Here is a 19,290-nt window from a genome sequence, read left to right as displayed (position 1 = left end):
TGGTGCCAGTCTCACAGCCCACAGGAAAGAGCACAGTCACCTTCTCAGAGACTCTCCGGGCACACTCTATGAGCTCCTTCTTGGTGTAGGCATCACTGGGGCTACACTTCAGGGCACCTGCCTTGGTGACCAAAGCAGCACATCCATGGCCCAGCTCCTGTACTCGGTGCTTGATGTGGGCACCTATCTGTGAAGGGAGATGGGTTTTTAAAGGTGCACTCAGGACCCCTCCACTGTGCTTGGAGAAATATCTAAGGACTAATACAGTTGTGAGAAAAAGTTCTGAGCACACAGACTTTTCTGGTTTCATATCCTTTAAGCAGGAGGTCAGATCCTACACATGGAAAATAATAGCACATAGACACCAGCTGGTGAGGATTGTGTTAAGCTTAGTGTAGAGGAGAGAGAGAAGCACTTTATGCTTGAGGATTTGAATCAGAGGGCCAAGGATTACAATTTGGCCCACAGGGGACTGTGAAGGGTTTGGTGGTTGGGGGTTAGGTATGACTTGCTAAGATCCAACTGCTTGCTTTCTTGGAAAGCCAGGAGCTTAGAGAAGGATGAGCTTCATGAGTTTGCAACAAGGAAGAACTAAGAAGGGAACAGAGGGGATATACATTTGCACACAGTGGAGAAGCAGCCACAGGCCCAGACAAAGGTAAGCAGCAGCAGGAGAGGCAGAATTGAGAAGTCTCTAGATCCTGGGTTGTCTCCTTTAACCCTGTGACTGAAGGCTTTGATTCTCTGTCCCTACATCATAGAGCCGAGATCACTCCAGCAGAGCAGATTGAGTTTGTGTTCTCCTTTTTATGACAATCTAAACGGGATGAGGGTGGGACAGACCAGAGATTGACAGGATGGGAAAGGGGGCATGCCCCTGGGATTTCCTGTGAGGGGCAGGTAAAGGTCAGAGCTGCCTTCATGTTTACCTCTTCATTTTCAGCAGCCACAGCTGCAGGCTTGGCCTGAGAGGCCAGTCGGCCATAGTCACTGGTTAGCTGGTTGGCCAGAGGGCCTAGCTCTTCGGGGCTGGTGTTTGACTTGGTTACCTAGTGATAATGGAAGAGGTGAAGCTCTGTCCAAACTGAGCTCTTCAAAGGCAGTCCTCAAAATCTCCCTAACTCACCATTTCCTGTACAGTGACTGCAATGGCCTTGGCTGTTCTCACCATGGTGGTCTGGTAATCCACAAAGGAACCTTCTGGTTCACCCATTGGTCCTTCGTCTAGCTGAGGGGGGGGATGGAAGAAGGGGAGATTGTCAGGGTCTCTGCCACTGAGCTCAAGGCCCTGGCCCAGAGCAATATCTGTGTCCACAGGCACCCCAAGACTCTAACCTGGTTGATAGCCTGGGTGATGGAGTCCACCATGCCACCAACGACCCCTGCAGCACTGGCTGCCTCATTGAGGGTTGTTGTCAGGTCCTCCACGGCCTCTGTCATCATCTGCACAGCCTCCTCCAGGGCTTCTTGGGTGTGAGCTGCTTGCTGTGGAGCAAGTGAGTAAATGGAATGGAGCCTGGCTGGTTCTACTTCTCCACATTTCACTAGGAGGAGCCCCACTCCCTCACTACCTTAGGGTTACCACCAGCCTCCTTGGCAGTGTATAGCAACTGCAGGGCAGACTCCGCCAATGTTTTAGTTTGGTCCAGAAGTGCCATCTGCTGCGGGTGGCTCAGGGTCTTGGAGGCAGCACCCACTGCGGCCAGTGTGAGTGGCTCAAAGTACTGGGCCATCTGGGACACCTGAGGCAAGGGGTTGAAACAGGGCTCAGGTACTCTGTCTCTCACCCTTCCTTCCGGACTGACTCTTCATGTGTCTCCCTAGGTACCTTGTGTCCCAGCTGGGAGGCTTCAGCCCGGGCAGCACTGGCCAGCGGCTCGATGAGATGCGAGATCTCCTGCACTGCAGTGAGCATCTGAGTGTGCAAGGCCTGGGAAGGAAGAGGACACCAGCTCTAATTGTGATTGCAGTAGGACCCTCTGGCAAACAGAATTCCATTTTTCCAATTTTTCTTGTTTGCTTTCTCTGGTTCTGAGGATGAACCCATGGCCTTGTGCATGCTAAGCATGTGCTCTACCACTGAGCTACTATACTCCCTGCCCCTACTTTTTTTTCCCTACTCTTATTTCAGAGAAACTCCTGACCCCGCAGGCATGATCCAGCCTTTTGCCATCTCTGGGAAACCTTCTCCCTGACCCCAATCTTCTCTAAGTCAGACATCTCCCGTCCCACACACAACTTTCCCCTACCTCTTGAGAGATTCCCTCACGGGGAGCAAGCTGCTGGCTAACTGCAGCAAGAGAAGCCTGGTCCAGGTCCCGTAGACAGCTGTTCAGAGCTGCAATGGCTGTCTCACACTCCAGCTGCCCTGGGGCCTTGTCCCTGCAGAAACATCAGTTTTATACCAAGAACATCCCCTGAAAACAAGGTGAGCCTAGCATTATTTCCCTGTGTCCTCCAAGTCTGGAATAACAGGTATCCTTTAACACTACCCCATAGAACTGCACCAAGTGTTCACCCACTCTAATCAGCCACAATGTTTGTCTCCTAGCCACACTGGTTCTCCACCCCTCAGTACCTCATGCTTGTAATGAGCTTCTTGATGGAGTCTGAGACAGTCCGGGAGTGGCTGGCCAGAACCGACCAGCGAGGGGGGTCCCGGGGATTGACTGCTAGGGCCCGGGCTGTCTGGATCAGCCCCCCAGCACTCTCCAGCATTGTCTTGGCAGAGATCACAATGGGCTCCATGGCAGCCTGGCCCTGGGGAGAGGGAAGGCAGCAAGGTAAGTCTCATAACACTCCAGAAGATTAGGTGATGTGCTGGCCTTCACACCATCTCACCTCAGGACTGATCTGGGCAGGAACACTGGAGAACTCGGGGTTAGATGCAAAGGCACTCAGATTGTCCACAGCCTCCAGCAGAGGGGCTGTTGCTGCTCGGCACTGGGCACGGTTCTCTTCTGTGAAGGCCCCATCTAGCGCCTGCAAGTCACAGGGAAGCCCTAAGGACTCAGCCTACAGGCACAGGAGGTGAAGCCCAGGTCTCCCTTCAGGGCTCAAAGGACTGGGGAAGGATGGCAATGGTCAGTATGGGTAGGGAAGGGGTTGGGTTTAGGTAGAGGGCATCTGGCAGAAGGCCTTGGAGAATGGCTGGGGCATTTGGGGGACAGGAGATGGGACAGGTCAGGGCGATGCTGGAATTCAAACACTAGGAACCTTGATGGTCTTGACCAGATTGGCTGTGCTATTAGCCACTTCCTTGGCTGATTGTACAAACTGACGCTTGGCAGTAGGATTGGCGGTCCGGGCAGAAGCCAACCGGCAACTATTACACAGTGCAGAGGTGTGTTTGGCTACAATGGTGGCTGCAGAGAGCACCTATGGAGACAGACATGGACGAGGCATGATGAGGGCAGGAAAGAGTGTATATACCTAAGGAGGAGCCCTTTTAGGGTTGGAGGATGAAGTGTGATAACTATGGAAGTCTAAATAGGAAAAGACAGTCACCCGAAAAGTCAAGATTTGGGAGACAGATGCCTAAATGTGAACTAGGTGTACGGAGTGGGAAGTGAAAGAGATATACTAATGGAAAAAAATAGGGCAAGTGGGAGAATAAGCTGAGATATCTATTAAGAAGTTGTGAACTTAGCACTAATAAAAAGAATAATGAGAAACCTGGAAGGAAAAGACAGCTACCCAAACAGAAGCTGTGTGTGCCAGGTTAGAGACAGGTTCTTGCCCTCTTCTCCCCAATATGTGCTCCATTTCCCTCTTTTCCCGTGGGGTCTCATCCGTCTTTCCCCACACTTGCCCATGGTACCTGTTCCCTTCTTTACCTGTGCCTGGGTACAGCCAGGCTCCCCCAAACTCTGACATGCCATCTGGATTGCCTGGTTTGCACGGGCGAACTGTGTGGGTTCCACCAGGCCTTGCTGTCCTGCTTGGCTGTTGGGATCAGAGACGCCAACCAGATATGCCGCCTAAGAGAAAAAAGGGTGTGGGGGTGAGGAATATAGATTACAGATGGGAAGTGAAGAGTGGGGAAAAAGTGGAGTAAGTTTAGAGAACTTACTGTAAAAGTTAGTTATACTTTAAAAAGAGAAAAAACTCTTGTTAAATTTGTTCCAACATTTCAGATTAAGAGCAAAAGGGTGTGTGTGTATCATTTTGGGGACAAAGTATAGCTTATTGTGAATAGCAGAAAAAAGTTCGAAATGGTTAAAATGATTTTAAAAATTGTATAAAAGATGAAATAAAAAGTTTGAAAGACACACAGATAAAGGCATAATTGTAAAGCTGGATGTGGTGGTATGTGCCTATAGTTCCAGCTACTTAGGAAGCTAAGGCAGAAGGATCACCCGAGCCCAGGACTTTGAGGCCAGCCTGGGCAATATAATGAAACGCTGGTCAAAAAACAAAAACAAGGGCCAGGGATGTAGCTCAGTGGTACAGCACCTGCCTAGCAAACACAAGGCCCTGAGTTCCCTTCCTGGTATCTCCACACCAAAAAAACAAAACCAAAAATAAAACAACATAGCTCTGGAAAATGAAAGCTGTTAAGGTAATTAACACTGACAATACCTCCAAGCTTCAAAGATTGGGAAAGCAGGACAGGACAGGTATAATGGTTGCTAATGATTTTTACGATTGAAGACCATCATATTTGATTTGTACTTCAAGCAACACATGATAGCTCTGGTTTTTCATCTTTATGCTTTTCCAAAAATGAGGAAAAGAAAAACAAAGATTTTAAGAAGTCAAGCTACATAGAGGAGGGTACCCAATGTAATAGGGGAGGTGGAGGAGACTGAGGGAGCAGGACAATGGTAGGCTTTCAGGGAAACAGTCTGGGATGAACTCTCAAACCACTCTGCCTTAAGTACTCATGTATTAAAGCAAACATTCTAAAGTTACTAGATAGTTGGGGTTTTTTTGGTACCAGGGATTGAACTCGGGTCCTTGCGCTTGCACAGCAGGCGGCGAAACCACTGAGCTAAATCCCCGACCCTTCTAGATAGTTTTATACTTGATAATGTAGAAGAAGACAGTGAAGTGGTACCTTTCAGCAACTGGAAATTTTGTTATATACCATTTTAATAAAAAAGGAGGCCTCATGGTTGGACAGTGTAATCATCACCAAAACACCAGTTTAGGGTTGCAGTGATCAGGATTATTGGAATCCAGCTCAGGAGGGAGAAAACTCCAGGTTCCATAGAGTTGGCTCTGGAGACACACAATTCTTGATTTATCCACATGTGATTTGGGCTGAGGGGGCGTGGGGAAGGGACAGCAGAGGCTGTTCCAGGGAATCTCAGGGCAATAACCTGTGCAGCTGCCTCAGTGAAGCCACAGAGAGCCTTGGAGGCTGTGGCAATGGCCTCTCCAAACTCCGGCAGGTTCCCATTCTTGGCATTTTGGGAGATGCCGGTCATGGCCTCACCCAGCACCTGAGGAACAGAAGGTATCAGAAGGTTCAGATCATGTCCCTCAAGTACTGGGCATCATCTGGTTAGTTTCATCTTCCTGCCTGGGCTTTCAGCTACACTTACTTTTGAGTTCTCCATGACACTGTCCAGGCAGCCAAAGTAGGACATGTCGTTGACAGGTTGGACTGGGTTCTCCAGGAGTTCCCGAACTGTCTGTGTAGTGGGAGAGAGACATGAGATCCAAAACTTCCTCAGCCCAAGCCCAGAGCACCCTCCTGAACCTCAACCTCTGCTGGCCTGCCAAGTGCCCACCTCCAATTCCCGCAGGGCATTGTCACACTCCTTCTGGCCAGGCGCCTGCTTGGTGCACATGGTGATGAGCTGGTTGATGCTGTCAGTCACTGCCCTGGGAGCAACAGAAAGGTGAGTGAATAAGTGAATGGATCATCATTCCTTGGTCCTGTGTATATGGGATGTCTCCGGCTATTTCTCCTTTGCCTTGCCACTCATAAGCTGGGGCTGTCTTACAAAATGCTTCCTCCTCAGTTCTTCTTACACATTCCAGGACTGGGCTTCCCAGCTCCTGCTTACCTGGCTGCTGCAGCCAGCTGACTCTTGAGGTTGGGGGAAGCAGGGTCTGTGGACAGGGCTTTGGCAGCCAGAAGAAGTTTGCTTGAAGACATGGAGATGCCCTTCAAGTTGGATACAACCTGGGCCCGGTCCTCTTGGCTCTGTTGAAAGCAAGAAAGTCATATATACATTGTCCTCTTCTTTCTTATATATCTCTATAAAAGGATCTTCTTTCCCAGACATTCAAGTATTGCTCAAGACTGGAGAGGGGGAAGGAGCCAGGAGCATGTCCAGACTTTATAGTCACCCAGGTGCCACTTAGCTCCTTAAGGGACCATGCAGCCAGACCCCCTGCTTCTTCATACCGGGGCCTGTCCTGCCATCTCCACACCAGCTTCCAGGAAGGTGCTGAAGTCCTGTCCAAATCGACCCGAGGCTCGAGCCAGGTCCTGAGGCGTTCCCCGGGAGGCCTGCACCAGTTCTGTGGCTGCCTGATTCAGCCCAGCAGCAGCTTCATTCAACCGGCTCTGAGCTTCTTGAAATGTTCCAGTGCTGGGAGGAAGCTGCAGGGGAATGAGGCAAGGGAGAAGTTGGGAAATGAGGGCTGACAGGGTGGGTACATAACTTGAGAGTAATGAATGGGGACAGATTTGGAAGGCCAGGCCAAAGGAGAAGTCTAGAAGTAGGAAGGGCAGGCTTTGAGTTTTCTGACTTCTCTGTCCCCTCCATGCCCTGGTCCTCCTACCGAGTCACTCAGGAGTCGCTTGCTGGCATCTCCAACTGCTCTCAGGGCATTATCCACGTCTCGCTGGCCAGGTAGGCAGCTGACACAGCGGTTCAGTGCCTGGGTCACTGCTTTGGCCACCTGAAGTGGAAAGGAGATGGAGTTGCCAAAGTGGGAAAAATCTGTGCGACCTCTCCCTTCTCCTTGGGACACACAGGAGATAACCAGCTCTCTAGCTTCAGAAAATGGAGGAAAGGAGTTATAACAGCTGAACAGGCTGAAGTTAGGACCTCTAGCAATAGTGATCAAACTTGGCACTTAGCTAGGCTTCTGCCTTAATCCAACTGAGACACTTCTTCTAAGACTGAAAAGGTGGACCCCAGAGAAGGGAAGAGGAAGTGCTCGGGCGTCACGTGGCCGGAGGACAGGTTGGCGAGGCGAGGGCGTGGCATTGCAGGCAGCAGCCACTTTTGAGGCGGCGGTGGCCCGGGGCAGGGAGGGGGCGGCCTCGGCCCGTCATCCCGACACCTGTGGCAACTAGCCCGCAGTGGGAGCACCATGTCTGTGGAGGGCCCCGAGGCGGCGTCGGCCGAGGAACAGAAGGAAATGGAAGATAAAGTCACCAGTCCAGAGAAAGCTGAAGAAGCAAAACTAAAAGCAAGGTATCCTCACCTGGGACAGAAGCCTGGAGGTTCTGAGTTTTTAAGGAAACACTTGCAGAAAGGGCAAAAATATTTTGATTCTGGGGATTACAACATGGTTAAGGCGAAGATGAAGAACAAGCAACTGCCTACTGCGACCCCGGATAAGACCGAGGTCACTGGTGACCACATTCCCACTCCGCAGGACCTTCCTCAGCGGAAACTATCCCTTGTCACAAGCAAGCTGGCTGGCTGATTAAAAGAGCTGAACTGCATGAATCTTCTCATTCCCTTTATTCCTCCTTAATCTGTTACTTACCCACTTTTTACTTCCTTTTTTCATTCACAAAGTCATGCACGACTTACAGCTTTGCAAGTAGTGGTAGTAAGTGCTGCCAGTGTAAGGGCATAGACATGTGTAGAGGTTCTGACTAGTTCACCAGTGCACTGATGAGAAGGACATGTTGAGCAACACATGTCATCTACTTGAAAACAACTGTATATATCACCTCACCCCAGTGTAGGGCTGGTTCCAGCAAGCAGCAAGCAAGTTCTACAAGTTTGTTTTGGCTTTCCTTCCTTCATCTTAGTGATAGCTTTGTATGTTACTCCTGTTTAACATAATCTCTCTTGTACAATTTCTTCTTTATTTTCCTTTTGGATTTTGTAAAACGGAAGTTTAAGACCACAAGTTAGAAGAAGGGTCACATAATCAAACATGGAGAGACGGGAACTCCAAAAGATTTGCATGAACTTGAATGGCCTTAAACCTGTTTCAGCTTTAACAGTAGCATTTTACTTGGGCAATATTTGCCCTTCTGGTGTAACTTCTATAACTCAGTGCTTACCAGCTGCCCCCTGAAGGCCGCGTTCCTACTCAGTTCTGTGGCGTTAGTACACTCTCCTTGCAAGATGTGAAGTATGCAGGTGCATCAACTAATGGATTCACTTTTGTGCCATTTTTGTAAATACAGCAGCTTTGCACAACCTTTATTGTCTGCATTAATTTCACATATTAGAGAGTATATAATGTGCCAACCCTAAGCACAAAAGTTCCTACACAAAACTATTGCTGCAGCTTTTGTGTAATGAGAGCAGTTTGCAGTCTTGGGCCGTAGAATGAAGCTTTTTGTTCCTCACATCCGTGACACTCAGTGGCCTTGTGCACATACGATATGTGGCTTAGGCATATCTTTGTCCTGTGCAGAACATTTCCTTTTGACTCTTGTGGAAGCTGCAATTCATATGATTTCTATGAACTTTTAAATGTAGACACGTTTTACTTCCACACCACCCTTGGGCACATAGAATAAAAAGCTTCCATATTCTGCCTTCCATCCTGGCCCTCCCCACCCTGGCTTTTTCCTTTTCCTCTGCTCCTTTGACTCCTGGTCTTGGGCTGCTCGGTGGCTATGAAAGGCCCGGTGTCTGAACCCTTACTCTAAACTTGCTGTGCTAAATGCTGTATTTTGTGACACAATAATGGTGTTTTCTAATTTCTCAGTTGTTAATTGATCGCTCAATCCTGTATTATTACTAATACTTGACAACTGTTTAAATAAAAGGAACTTTATAATGAAACAAAAACAAAAACAAAAAAAAGGTGGACCCCAGAGAGGATTTCTTGTGAGCAACCCAAGATGTCCTCCTGTCAGTGCAGGTGAAGCCTAGAAACCTTTGCTCCAGCTTGGCAGGGTTGGGGAGTTTGGGGTGGGGGAAGGAGGGGTGTGCTTATGAAGGGACCTGGGAACGAGAAGGGCAGTGGCCCTTCCCAATACCTGACCTGGGCAAGCCGCTGCTGGCTCTCAGGGTCCCCTGGATGGCCAGCTGCCTTTTTCGCCTCCTCGATGAGGCTGCTGGCCTTGTCCAGTACATCACTGGCGGTGTCAAGCACAATGGCTTGCACTGTGGGATCTGATGTCAGGGCAGCTACACCCCTAGCAGCCTGGGCCAGTGACCGCAGTCCACCTGCCACATCCCGAGCTGCAATACCTAGGGAAACAGGGAGGGAGGGGAAGGGAAAAACCACCTTCATTGGCAAGCCTTGATCCCCGTGGTTTCCTCTGTCAGCCCCACCCCTCATCTAGCTCCCATTTCCCCACTTCCCTACCCCTCATGCTCCCTTCCTGCCCCTGTGCCCACATACCTGCATAATTCTCATTGCCCTGGGCAACCTCTCCCAGCAGCTGGGCAATGGCAGAGCTCACGGCTTTGGTGCTGTTGCCAAGGTCCTGGGTACACTTCTCCATCTATGGATGAAGTGGGTGGGAGGAAGTCAGGCTCAGGGAAAGACGAAAGTGAGGAAAAGGCAACTGACAAGGCAGCTGGAGATAGCTGGAAGTTTAAATTAGGTTCAGGGCAGCTCTGCAGCAGAGATGGGGAGACTTTAGGATTTGTGTAAGGATTCTTAATACTCACTGTCTCCCCAGGTAAAGGTTTAAGCTTGCCATCTCGAGCTGCTGCCTTCACTTCCTGCAGGTCTCTCTCTAGATTCTGTACCACACTCAGTGCAGAATCCATCTCCAAAGGCCCACATGCTTCCTGAGCCTGTCATAGTTAAGAAGGGGTTTTGGATGTAGGAGGTATGGTATCTCACCAAAGCTTCGGATTACAGTCATCCTTGTTCAAGGTTGTTCTGTACAGATTCCCTGTCATCCCAGTATTCCACCCTCATCTTCCACAGCTACAGCCAGCTCCCATACCTTCTGGGCAGCAGTACGGAGTTCAGCCAGTGCGGTGCCCAGGTTCTTAGCACACTGACTCAGCTGCATGGCAGAAGCCTGGTCTTGAATTGTTGGTACTGAAGCTTTTGCAGCTGCCACCATCTTCCCACCTGGCTGTTGGGGAACAGGTTGGTAGATGAGGTATGCCGTCCTCTCCCTGGGCTTGGGTACAGGGACCAATGATGGTCAGGACATGGTGAGCACTGGGGCTTGGTATTACCAAAGAGACTACCAGTAAATACTCAACTTGCTGTAGGTATAGGGTCTAGGAAAGGCACAGAGCATCTGGTTTGAAAGGTGAGAGTGTCCCTTACCTGTAGGAAGCTCTGGCTGGCAGCAATGAGGGCTAGCTGAGCACTAGGGCTGTCAGGCTGAGCTTGGCTTCCTCGGACACCCTGCACCAGCAGTGGAATCTGCTCTGCCACAGCCTGTAGGTGGAAATGTCATGAGCACCAGACTGAGGGAAAGGCCTTCTCTTTCCACTCCTCTGTCCAACCATAGTCCTCTTAAGAGACTCACCTTGCAGCTCTGCACCAGTAGAGGCTGGGGGCCTGCAGAGGCCTTGGGGGTAGAGGCTGCGTGTTGGGCTGCAGCAATAGTCTGTGTTGCCGAGGCTGCAGCCTGCTTGGCTGCATGCTGTGAGGATAGAGTAGTGAGGACAAGCGCATGCAGTCCCAGGCCCTCCAGGCTCATACTATGCCCCAAGGAAACTGACTCCCTGCATGTACTGCCTGGTTTATTCCTCCCATACCACTCAATTTTGCTCTGGTTGACTTCCCAACCTTACCTCCAGGCGCTGCACCAGCTTTTTCTTGATGGCATTCTGTGCAGCTGCATTGGTGGCCATGCGGAGCCCCTCCGCTGCCTCTCGAAGCCGCTGCTGCTGTTCCTCACTGTCGGGGTGGGCAGCTGCCCCCTGAGAGAGGGGAGAGACAGTCATCACTCAGCATCTTTGTGGACCCTAAATATGCTCTTTTCTGGCCCCTGACTCAGTTTAAAATTCACTTGTTTTCCTGAGCTCATTTTTAATTATCCACAGTGAAAGGCAATCACTACGAGGAACTGCCTCCAGAAGGACAGTGGGATGGCCCTGGGGTGCCTGGATTCCTCTGTCATGCTGACCTCCTTTAAGATGAACCGTCAATTCTTCCTCTTCTTGTGGCTTGCCCCACTTCCTAAAGAACACCCAGAATGCTACAGGTGAGTGGGGTGAGCAGGGCTCCCTGGGAAAAGGAGGATTCACTTTGAGAAGGGATCTCAGAATTCTTAAGCAGGGAACCATTTCTTCCTGCAAATTGAGGAGCCCCACAGCCCAGAACCTGGCAATTACTGCAACTTCCTTCCAATAGTCCTCTGCACCTATCTCATTGTCCTAATGCCTTGTCTTTCTCTGTACTGTTAGCATGGAGACTCTTGAGACTGAAGACCTATGTACTTTCACAGGAGAGATTAGGAAGGAGAAGAGTTCCAGGCAGGTGGTGGCAGCAAGGTGGGGGAAAAGTAGGAATAGTAGACTTTGAGTTTAAAGGAAGAAAAAGAATATGGGGGGCTGGGGGTTTGGCTCAGTGGTTCCACTGCCTGCCTCATAAGTGTAAGGTCCCGAGTTCGATCCCTGGTACCAAAAAAAGAAAAAGAAAAAAAAGAAAAAGAATATGGACACTTGCCACAGGCAGCAAATACTCTGGAAGTCACAATGGCTGGAAACCAGGGACACTGCCCACCTGCAGCCAGGGGGTTTGTTTGCTTCCTGAGTGTTTCCTTATTTGTTCTCTTTACATTTTTCTGCTTTTCTGGGGTCTCCCCATCAGTTGACACTCTCCATCTAGACCTACTTCCCTTCAGGAACCAGTCTGGGGGTCTGCACGGTAGGTTTTGTACCTTGGCAGCCTCCACCATCTTGGCTGTGGCATCAGCTAGGATCTTGGCAGCACTCAGGAGCTTTCGAGAGTTCTCCAGATCACTCTCCCCTTCAGCATCAGCCTTGATAGCATTGACCAGGTCTGAGGTGGCTTGGGCCAGGATGCGGGCCTGTCGCACCATCTCCCCTGACAACACAAGGGACAGTCAGGTGAGAAAGCCAGAGAACTGAGAGGGTGTCAGGGTGAAGATAAGGGGGAGGACAGATGGGGCTTTTAACAAAAGACAAAGACTCTTTTACATTCTCAAGTGCTTTCTCTAGTTATTTTTTTTCTGTGCTCATTTAGGATCTTGAAGAAGAACAGATTTCCCAATGAGTTCTTATGGGAGGGAGGACAGTCACCAGGTATTTTCAGCAGAAGTCTTGAGAAAAATGAGATTCTGTTTGTGAAGGCTTTTGGGAGTAAGAGGATGGAGTGGAGAAGACTAGCTATTAATTATGCCACTTTCCACATTTTTGTGTATATTCACTAAACAATACAAGGGTGACAAAACAGGGCTTTTGTTTCTGCTTTACAGACAGGGAAGGAGAGGTTTCTGAAAGTAAACAACAGGCCCATGGCTGCATGGCTGGCAAGGCCACACTGTGCTGAGTCCGTAAGGTGAGGTGGATGGGTCTGCATGGGAATATCCACTGGGCTTGGGGAATCTCACTGGGGTTTTTGTTTTTCTGGGGATAAGTGTCCTTACCAGCATCACCCATGGAGCTGAAGATGTTCTCTGTGACAGTAAGGATGGTGTCAGTGGCTTGGTCATAACGGCCAGCAGGCCCAGACCCTGTGGCATGGGCTTTTACGTGCTGCAGCAGCTCATTCAGAGCCTGGGTGACGGCTGTGGCTGCTGCTCCTACTCCTCGCAGCAGCTGCCCATCCTCTGTGGCTGCTTGGGAGGCAGACACACAGCCTTCCACGGCTTTAGCCACCAGTCGTCCAGCTTCCACTAGCTGCTCTTGGCAAACAGGTGAGCTGATTGTAGGTGCCACTACCTGTGGGGGAAACAGAGTGTCAAGATATGTAGGCAAGGGAAAGAAGTCACGAGATGGAGTGTTTATAGTTCTCACAGTAGTCACTTGGATGGGTAATGAGGGCTTGAGAGCCAAAAGGATGAAATGAGAGGCTTAGGGTATGTGTGGCAGCATGAGTAGTAGGCACAGGCTACAGCAACCTTTGGGCTCACCTTGGTACAAGCCACCAGTTGGGAGGTAGACAGGGCACACTGTGTGGCTGCAGCAATAACTTGGGTCTGAAGCCCTGAGTCCTCTGTCCGCTGGGCCACACTCTTGGCCTTGAGGACCAGAGCAGCTGCAGCACTTGCCACTGCCTTGGCCAGATGCATTAGAGTATCCTGTGAGCAAACAGCAGTTAGCATGACCTGAGATGGAGCTCGGGATCCATGGACATGTCTCAAGGCATAAGCTGCTTCATTATTCCCATCAACCCCAATCAGAGGATAGTGTACGCAGAAGCAACCAGAACCAACCCCAAGCCCCAGCCTTGAGCACTCAGCCGGACAGAATGCCCACCAAGGAACAAGCCCACACCGAAAGAAAGAGAGCCTATACCAGTGGGAGAAATGCCTGAGGCGGATACACTCGGACAGTGATGGGAGGGAGGGGTGGTGCTGGGCTAGAGTGGGACCTCTTGGGGTCCCTCCCCTAGCTTCCTTTTTCCGTTTCTTCTCAATCTTGGTTTGCAAGCAGTCATCCTGGAGTCTCAGGAACATGTTCCTGTCCTAGTCTACCTAATTCCATTTTTCCAACCCTGCCTTGGCCAGGACTCTCCAACTCCCATCATGTTCTGCTCTCCCAGGAGGCTGGGGGAGGAGTACAGCAACGAGTGTATGCGGCTCAGAAAGAACCAAGCTGGGAAGGCCCAGGCCAGAGGCCGTTACCGTAGGGGAATCGGGGGGAGATCGAACCCCAGCCCCTCTGGGTGCACATATCTGCATGGGAAATCCAGGATGAAAAGTTAACTGAGGCAACTGGCATGGGGTGGGGGAGAGGGAGAGGTGGAGGACCACCGTCCTTAGCATGGTTAAGTGGGACTGGCTCAAGACAGCCTCAGGCTGGGGCAAGGGCTGTATATACAGAAGAGAGGGCTAAGAATATCATCAATGAGGGCCAAGAGTGAAGTAGTAGATTAAGTTTAAATTCAGGGGTTCTGAATTCTCACCTCCTAAAAAGAGACTAGAATCCCTGGAAACTGAGGTTCAGGTTGGTTTGGAGGGGTCAATTCATAGAAGCAGAGAACTGGGAACTGGATTCAGGATCAGAGGTTACCTTCTAGAAGTGGGGGTTCTGGGGGCTGGGTAAGTCACCAACCTGGAAGTGGGGGTCAGTGTCACTTTCCCCAATTTGCTGCAACAGCTCCCCACTGGCCTGGCCCACGTTCCCAGCTGCTTGCAGCAGGTTCTGACGGGGCTGTGGAGAGTGAACACCTGTCAGAAGCTGCCCAATCCTAATCACATGCCAATGGGTCTCTGAGGCCCCTGGGATACACTTCCATCATGCAACTTGGATTGCCCCTCCTTGGGCTTGAACACTTTGTCCACCCTCACCCCAGCCCTATAGCCCCTGACCTCAGCACTGGCTGGTTGGGCACTTCGTAGCAGTTCGGACACTGCCCCTGCAAGGCCCTTTGCTGCCTGTAGCAGGGGGCGGCCACTGCCACCTTCATCCTCCAGCAGGGCAGCCAGCAGCTTCACCCCACGGGACATCTCCGTTAAGTTGGAGGAGATTGTGGTGACTGCACAGCCCACTGCAGTGTAATCTGTCTCTGCAGGGTCACCTGAGGGCAAAAGGAAGAGGAGGAGCATGAGAGACAGGACAGGCTAGATGGCAGGCTAGGGAAGGAGCACCGTCACACCCAATTAGTCACACACGTCTGGGGAGAACTGTACACACACAGAACCTTCCATAATGAGTCAGGGTACAGTCACACACGGAGCCAGTCACATGCATGCTTACACATGCTTGTTCCCCCTTCTCCCTCACACATATACAAGTTGGCATCTAGCCTACCTGCTGTCAGATTCACCACGGAGGCAGTACCAGCTGTGATGGCATCTACCTGGGAGTGGATCTCATGCTTTGACTCATCCATCTTGTTCTTACGCCAGGCCTTAGAGGCCTATGAGAAGGAGAAAAACCTCTGGTTTGGTTAACCCCTCTATCTCTGGGAGTCCTAGCTTCAGGACCACTGGCCTCTCCTCCATCCCATACTCACAGCATCCTGGCCAAGAGGAGGCAGAGTGTCAAAGTCATCCAGAGTGGCCTGGGCTGCCTGCACAGCCTGCATGCTAGAGTTGATGGTTCCAGTGAGGGCCTGCTGGGCTGAAGTCTAAAAAATAAGGGGAGGAGTAACAGGACTGGGCTGGAACATTTAGAGAATCGAGAAGGTAAAGGAGAACCAGAGACTAGGAATACAAATAGGAAAAGACAGTCTAACTCCTGGTTAGGCCCAGTAGAAGGTAGGAGAAGGGTCTGGGCACCATGGTGGAAGTGAGGGCACTCTTACCAAAGGAGGCATGTGTCCTCGGTGCATCTGGCCACTGGTAATCTGCTGCTGAGCGGGTGGCATGCTGCCCATCTGGAAATTCTCAGGACCAGAGGCTCCAGAGCGCATGATGGCAGGCAGAGCCACGGAGCCATGCTCCACTTTGCCCATCCGGTTATACTGCTGCTGAAGAACTGTTGACCTGGAGACAAGAAGAACCATGCAACACAGAGGGGACTCCTCATCTCCACTCCATCCCAGCCCCTAGTTCCGCCACCTCTGCAGGTCCTGGGATCTGGGTTTGAGAGGTCTTATTACAGGTTGTGCCTAGTGAAAGAATCATCCTAAGGATCCCCACCCCCAACATTCCATAGAGCCAGACCTTGCCTTCCCTACCCCTGGGCCAATATAACTTCATTCCTACTTTTTGGGAGACACTGAGTCCTCCAGCATAGTAGACTCCTCATCTCCCTCAAGTCCAAAGTGATCCTTGCTTTTTTTCTGTAAGAAGAAAAAGAAGTTGGGGCAATTAAAAGGAAGAGACAATGGGGAAAGACTGCCTCTTCTTTTCTCAGTCAGCTGTTTTTTCTAGAACATAGGTCCCTGTTTCTTTCTTTCTTTCTTTTTTTGGTACCGGGAATTGAACTCGGAACCTTGTGCTTGGGAGCCAGGCAGCAGAACCACTGAGCTAAATCCCCGGCCCTTATAGGTCCCTGTTTCTTTTTTTTTTCTTTTTGGTACCGGGGATCGAACTTGGGTCCTTGCGCTTGCGCAGCAAGCAGCGAAACCACTGAGCTAAATCCCCGGCCCTTATAGGTCCCTATTTCTTAAGGACTGGCTTGGGGGTGGTCATAGACAGAAAGCTGGGCACCAGCACTCACCTTCTTCAGGATGATGTCGATGTAGCCAGCAATGAGCTGTGCAATTTGCTCCCCCTCAGTAGTCTGAACTGAGTAGTAGCCATCCTGGTAATCCCCGAAGTCCTAGGGTGACAAGGTAGAGACTCAGTGGAAAGCTAGAATCTATCCAGGATGGAAAAGAGGAGGGACCCCATTGGTTGATCTGATGAGGATGCCTCCCCAGGCCAACAGCCTTCTAGAAGAAGCCTACCTTCTTCACTTTTCTGCTTTTTTGTTTTGTTATTTGAGGCAAGGTCTCACTCTGTACTTCAGGCTGGCCTTGAACTCATGCCAATCCTCCTTCCTGAATTCCTGAGTGCTGGGATTACAGGCATGTGCCAACCTCCTGCTTTTGGTTTGTTCCACTGTGTTATGTGTGTGGGACTGGGACTTTCCCCTAGGCTACATCACCAGCCCTTTACATTTTTTTTTTTTTAATTTTGAGACAGGGTCTCACTAAGTTGCCCAGACTGGGCTTAAACTTTCATTCTTTCTGACTCAACCTCTCAGAGTGCTGGAATTACAGGCATCCACCACCCCACCTAGCCAACCAACTTTCCTCCATGAAGGGAAATACTGTTTCTGAGAGGTGGCCTTTCTGCTACAATTTCAAGTACTCTACCCCTGATGATAAAACTGGGAGGATGGAAAGATTTGTTATTAAATGACCATACTTGAAGGTTGGCAACAGTATTCAAAATGGAAAAATGATATTTACTATAATTTCTATTTCCATTCCTCAGATACTTTCTCAAGTTAGTATCAGTTTTCAATTCATAACCCCAAAATACAAAGTCAGAAGGAAAAAACAATTGTAAATAGTTACTGTTGAGAGGAGGGTTGTTTTTCTATAGTCTTTCCCTCCCTCTCAAAAATTTCTGAAATCTCTCCTCGATCGTTACAGTTTGGTTCTTCTTTCAATTATTTTGCTGTTCTGGGGACTGAATCCAGGGCCTGTGTCTGTGTATGCTAGGCAAGTGTTCTAACACTGAGTTACATCCCTAGTCCTCTGCTGACTTTAAAGAGCATGTGTATCACCTGCTTCATTTAAGCACCGTTCACTTGCCAGAATGTAAGTTTCTCCATCTACTCTAACCTCCATCTTCCTGCAACAGTTCTGAATTTCTCCTTTTGCCTGGAGACATGCTCAGTACACCTACCCAAGAGGAGGGGGACAGATCTCTGTAGCTGTCCCTTCTGGAAGACCCCAAAGCCTTTTCTCATTGGAGCCCCAGACCTACCAGGGTGAAACTCTTTGGAGAGGCAGCCCAGCGTTTGATGTTGGTGAGGCTCCACTCCTGGATCACCTCCTTGGTCTTCTCATCCACACGCATCACACATTCCTTAGTAATGCCCAGAAGCCTAGGCACTAGTTTGTTCTTGCCTTTCATCTTTTCCTGTGAGGCAGAGGTTAGTGTTATGTTACAGGTTAAGACACTGAATGACTGCAGAATAGATCAGCTCTAGACCACAAGGGGTTGTTGTGGGGCCAGGAAGGCTACAATAGGGTGTCCATTAAGCATGCCCAGGATAAGGCTCTGCTAAGGACAAGGGGAAATGCTGGGTAGGGAGGGAAGTCGTGGTAGAGGACTGACAGCAAGCAGGCTCTCACAAGGTCAAAGCAAGGCAAAGAATGGGACTCCTGCAGAATGGAAAAAATGTAACTAAGTGCCATCAGAGAGACCCTCAGAGAGAAGAGAAAGCGGCAAGAGTGAGAAATAAGGAGGGCAGGGAGCAGGATCTGGAACTCACCTTGACCAGGAAGAAGGAGACACCGTAAGTCTTGAGGGAACGGGCTAGCTTCACATAGCGTACCTTGGCCTCAATCTCACTCATCTGTCCACAATTCTTGTGTGCCTTTCAGTATGAAATGGGAAAGGATTTAGCAAGATACACGGATAATATCACATAACATCACAGTGAAGGAGTGAAGGTGAAATGTTAGCTATAATGAGAGAGTATTATGGGGACACAGAAAGGCTCAGGAATGTAAGAGATAAGAAATGAAAGGGTGATGAGATGGAGGCTAGCCAGGGATATGCATAAGCAACGACACAGGGATGAGGTTAGGGAACTTGTAGGCATTCTGGAGATTTGCCGGATAGTTAGGAAGTAGAAGGTCAAAGAAAAGGCCTTTGGGCTGAGTTTTCAAAGAGTGGAGGTAATATATTTGGACAAAGATTATTCTTTCACAGTAATTTCCGGTTTACTATCCTTTTGATGATCCTATCAATCTTATGCAGAGTAGGCACTGTTATCCCATGTTAGAGATAAGGAAAACACTGAGTTGAATTCCAAGGCAAAAGCAGTGATGAAACTGAGACTAAAGCCCACGTTTTCTCTTTCTTTTTTCTTTTTTGGCATAGGAGAGGTGGGAGAATAGCTTGGAGGGTGGAAGTGGGGTGAGCAGAGATGTGAGGGGGCAGAGGTCCACTTAGTAGGATCAAGCAGCAAAGCTCCCGGGTCATCCCAGATGCTTTCCCTTCCCCCATTCACCTGGAACATCTTACGCTCTCCCTTCTGCTTCACATACTCCTTGGGCAGGAAGTCCTTCAGGCTACACCAGAAAAGGGAGGGTCAGCATGTAGTGGATAGCACCAGAGGACATGTGGGCCATGAGCTGTGGGTCTAGGGGTATGAAGAAATGTCTAGGACAGTGTTATCTGTAGGGCAAGTAGGACTCTGAGGGAACCAGGTCTAGAATGTTTTTCAAAATAGAGATAACTTAGCACGAACTCTTGAATGCAACTTGTATCTCTCTTTGTGGGGAAAGGGACTGAAGGAACTTAAATTGGAGGCTGAGTCCCTGAGTGAAAAAGGGTCTTGGTTCTATTTCAGGGAACCAAGAGGAAGAAGCACTCCCTAGGATGCCCATGCATTTAGGAAGCTAAGAAAG

At 49.8% G+C, this 19,290-nt stretch overlaps 1 protein-coding gene and 1 pseudogene across 4 annotated transcripts in view; one reads left to right on the top strand and one right to left on the bottom strand.

Moving 5' to 3' along the window:
- The window catches only part of Tln1 (talin 1), a 34,223-nt gene that overhangs the window by 5,971 nt on the left and 8,962 nt on the right, over positions 1 to 19,290 (bottom strand). For 2 of the 4 annotated variants that reach the window (XM_004870135.3, XM_087183713.1), the window contains exons 8-45: positions 18,891 to 18,951; positions 18,147 to 18,251; positions 17,636 to 17,791; positions 16,377 to 16,478; positions 15,920 to 15,996; positions 15,517 to 15,697; positions 15,226 to 15,339; positions 15,021 to 15,129; positions 14,579 to 14,787; positions 14,322 to 14,420; positions 13,892 to 13,942; positions 13,178 to 13,345; positions 12,692 to 12,986; positions 11,963 to 12,129; positions 10,872 to 11,000; positions 10,604 to 10,720; positions 10,399 to 10,512; positions 10,064 to 10,198; positions 9,780 to 9,908; positions 9,508 to 9,610; positions 9,145 to 9,353; positions 6,742 to 6,861; positions 6,362 to 6,559; positions 6,018 to 6,157; positions 5,739 to 5,832; positions 5,550 to 5,639; positions 5,325 to 5,447; positions 3,837 to 3,980; positions 3,217 to 3,378; positions 2,842 to 2,982; positions 2,579 to 2,760; positions 2,250 to 2,382; positions 1,829 to 1,930; positions 1,572 to 1,742; positions 1,336 to 1,485; positions 1,127 to 1,228; positions 930 to 1,049; positions 41 to 187 (exon numbers count right to left, since the gene is read on the bottom strand). In XM_004870135.3, the coding sequence (XP_004870192.1) occupies positions 41 to 187; positions 930 to 1,049; positions 1,127 to 1,228; positions 1,336 to 1,485; positions 1,572 to 1,742; positions 1,829 to 1,930; positions 2,250 to 2,382; positions 2,579 to 2,760; positions 2,842 to 2,982; positions 3,217 to 3,378; positions 3,837 to 3,980; positions 5,325 to 5,447; positions 5,550 to 5,639; positions 5,739 to 5,832; positions 6,018 to 6,157; positions 6,362 to 6,559; positions 6,742 to 6,861; positions 9,145 to 9,353; positions 9,508 to 9,610; positions 9,780 to 9,908; positions 10,064 to 10,198; positions 10,399 to 10,512; positions 10,604 to 10,720; positions 10,872 to 11,000; positions 11,963 to 12,129; positions 12,692 to 12,986; positions 13,178 to 13,345; positions 13,892 to 13,942; positions 14,322 to 14,420; positions 14,579 to 14,787; positions 15,021 to 15,129; positions 15,226 to 15,339; positions 15,517 to 15,697; positions 15,920 to 15,996; positions 16,377 to 16,478; positions 17,636 to 17,791; positions 18,147 to 18,251; positions 18,891 to 18,951 (5,149 nt within the window). The remainder of the gene's footprint in view (positions 1 to 40; positions 188 to 929; positions 1,050 to 1,126; positions 1,229 to 1,335; positions 1,486 to 1,571; positions 1,743 to 1,828; positions 1,931 to 2,249; positions 2,383 to 2,578; positions 2,761 to 2,841; positions 2,983 to 3,216; positions 3,379 to 3,836; positions 3,981 to 5,324; positions 5,448 to 5,549; positions 5,640 to 5,738; positions 5,833 to 6,017; positions 6,158 to 6,361; positions 6,560 to 6,741; positions 6,862 to 9,144; positions 9,354 to 9,507; positions 9,611 to 9,779; positions 9,909 to 10,063; positions 10,199 to 10,398; positions 10,513 to 10,603; positions 10,721 to 10,871; positions 11,001 to 11,962; positions 12,130 to 12,691; positions 12,987 to 13,177; positions 13,346 to 13,891; positions 13,943 to 14,321; positions 14,421 to 14,578; positions 14,788 to 15,020; positions 15,130 to 15,225; positions 15,340 to 15,516; positions 15,698 to 15,919; positions 15,997 to 16,376; positions 16,479 to 17,635; positions 17,792 to 18,146; positions 18,252 to 18,890; positions 18,952 to 19,290) is intronic. The other 2 variants (XM_004870137.3, XM_087183714.1) reach the window with 1 other exon arrangement.
- On the top strand, positions 6,861 to 7,636 carry LOC110346791 (cAMP-regulated phosphoprotein 19 pseudogene; annotated as a pseudogene).

This window comes from Heterocephalus glaber, unplaced genomic scaffold, assembly GCF_053883595.1.
Source record: "Heterocephalus glaber isolate CG9 unplaced genomic scaffold, H.glaber_assembly_v1.0 deba00001481, whole genome shotgun sequence".
Taxonomy (NCBI): Eukaryota; Metazoa; Chordata; class Mammalia; order Rodentia; family Bathyergidae; genus Heterocephalus; species Heterocephalus glaber.
This window is presented reverse-complemented; position numbering and strand designations above follow the sequence as displayed.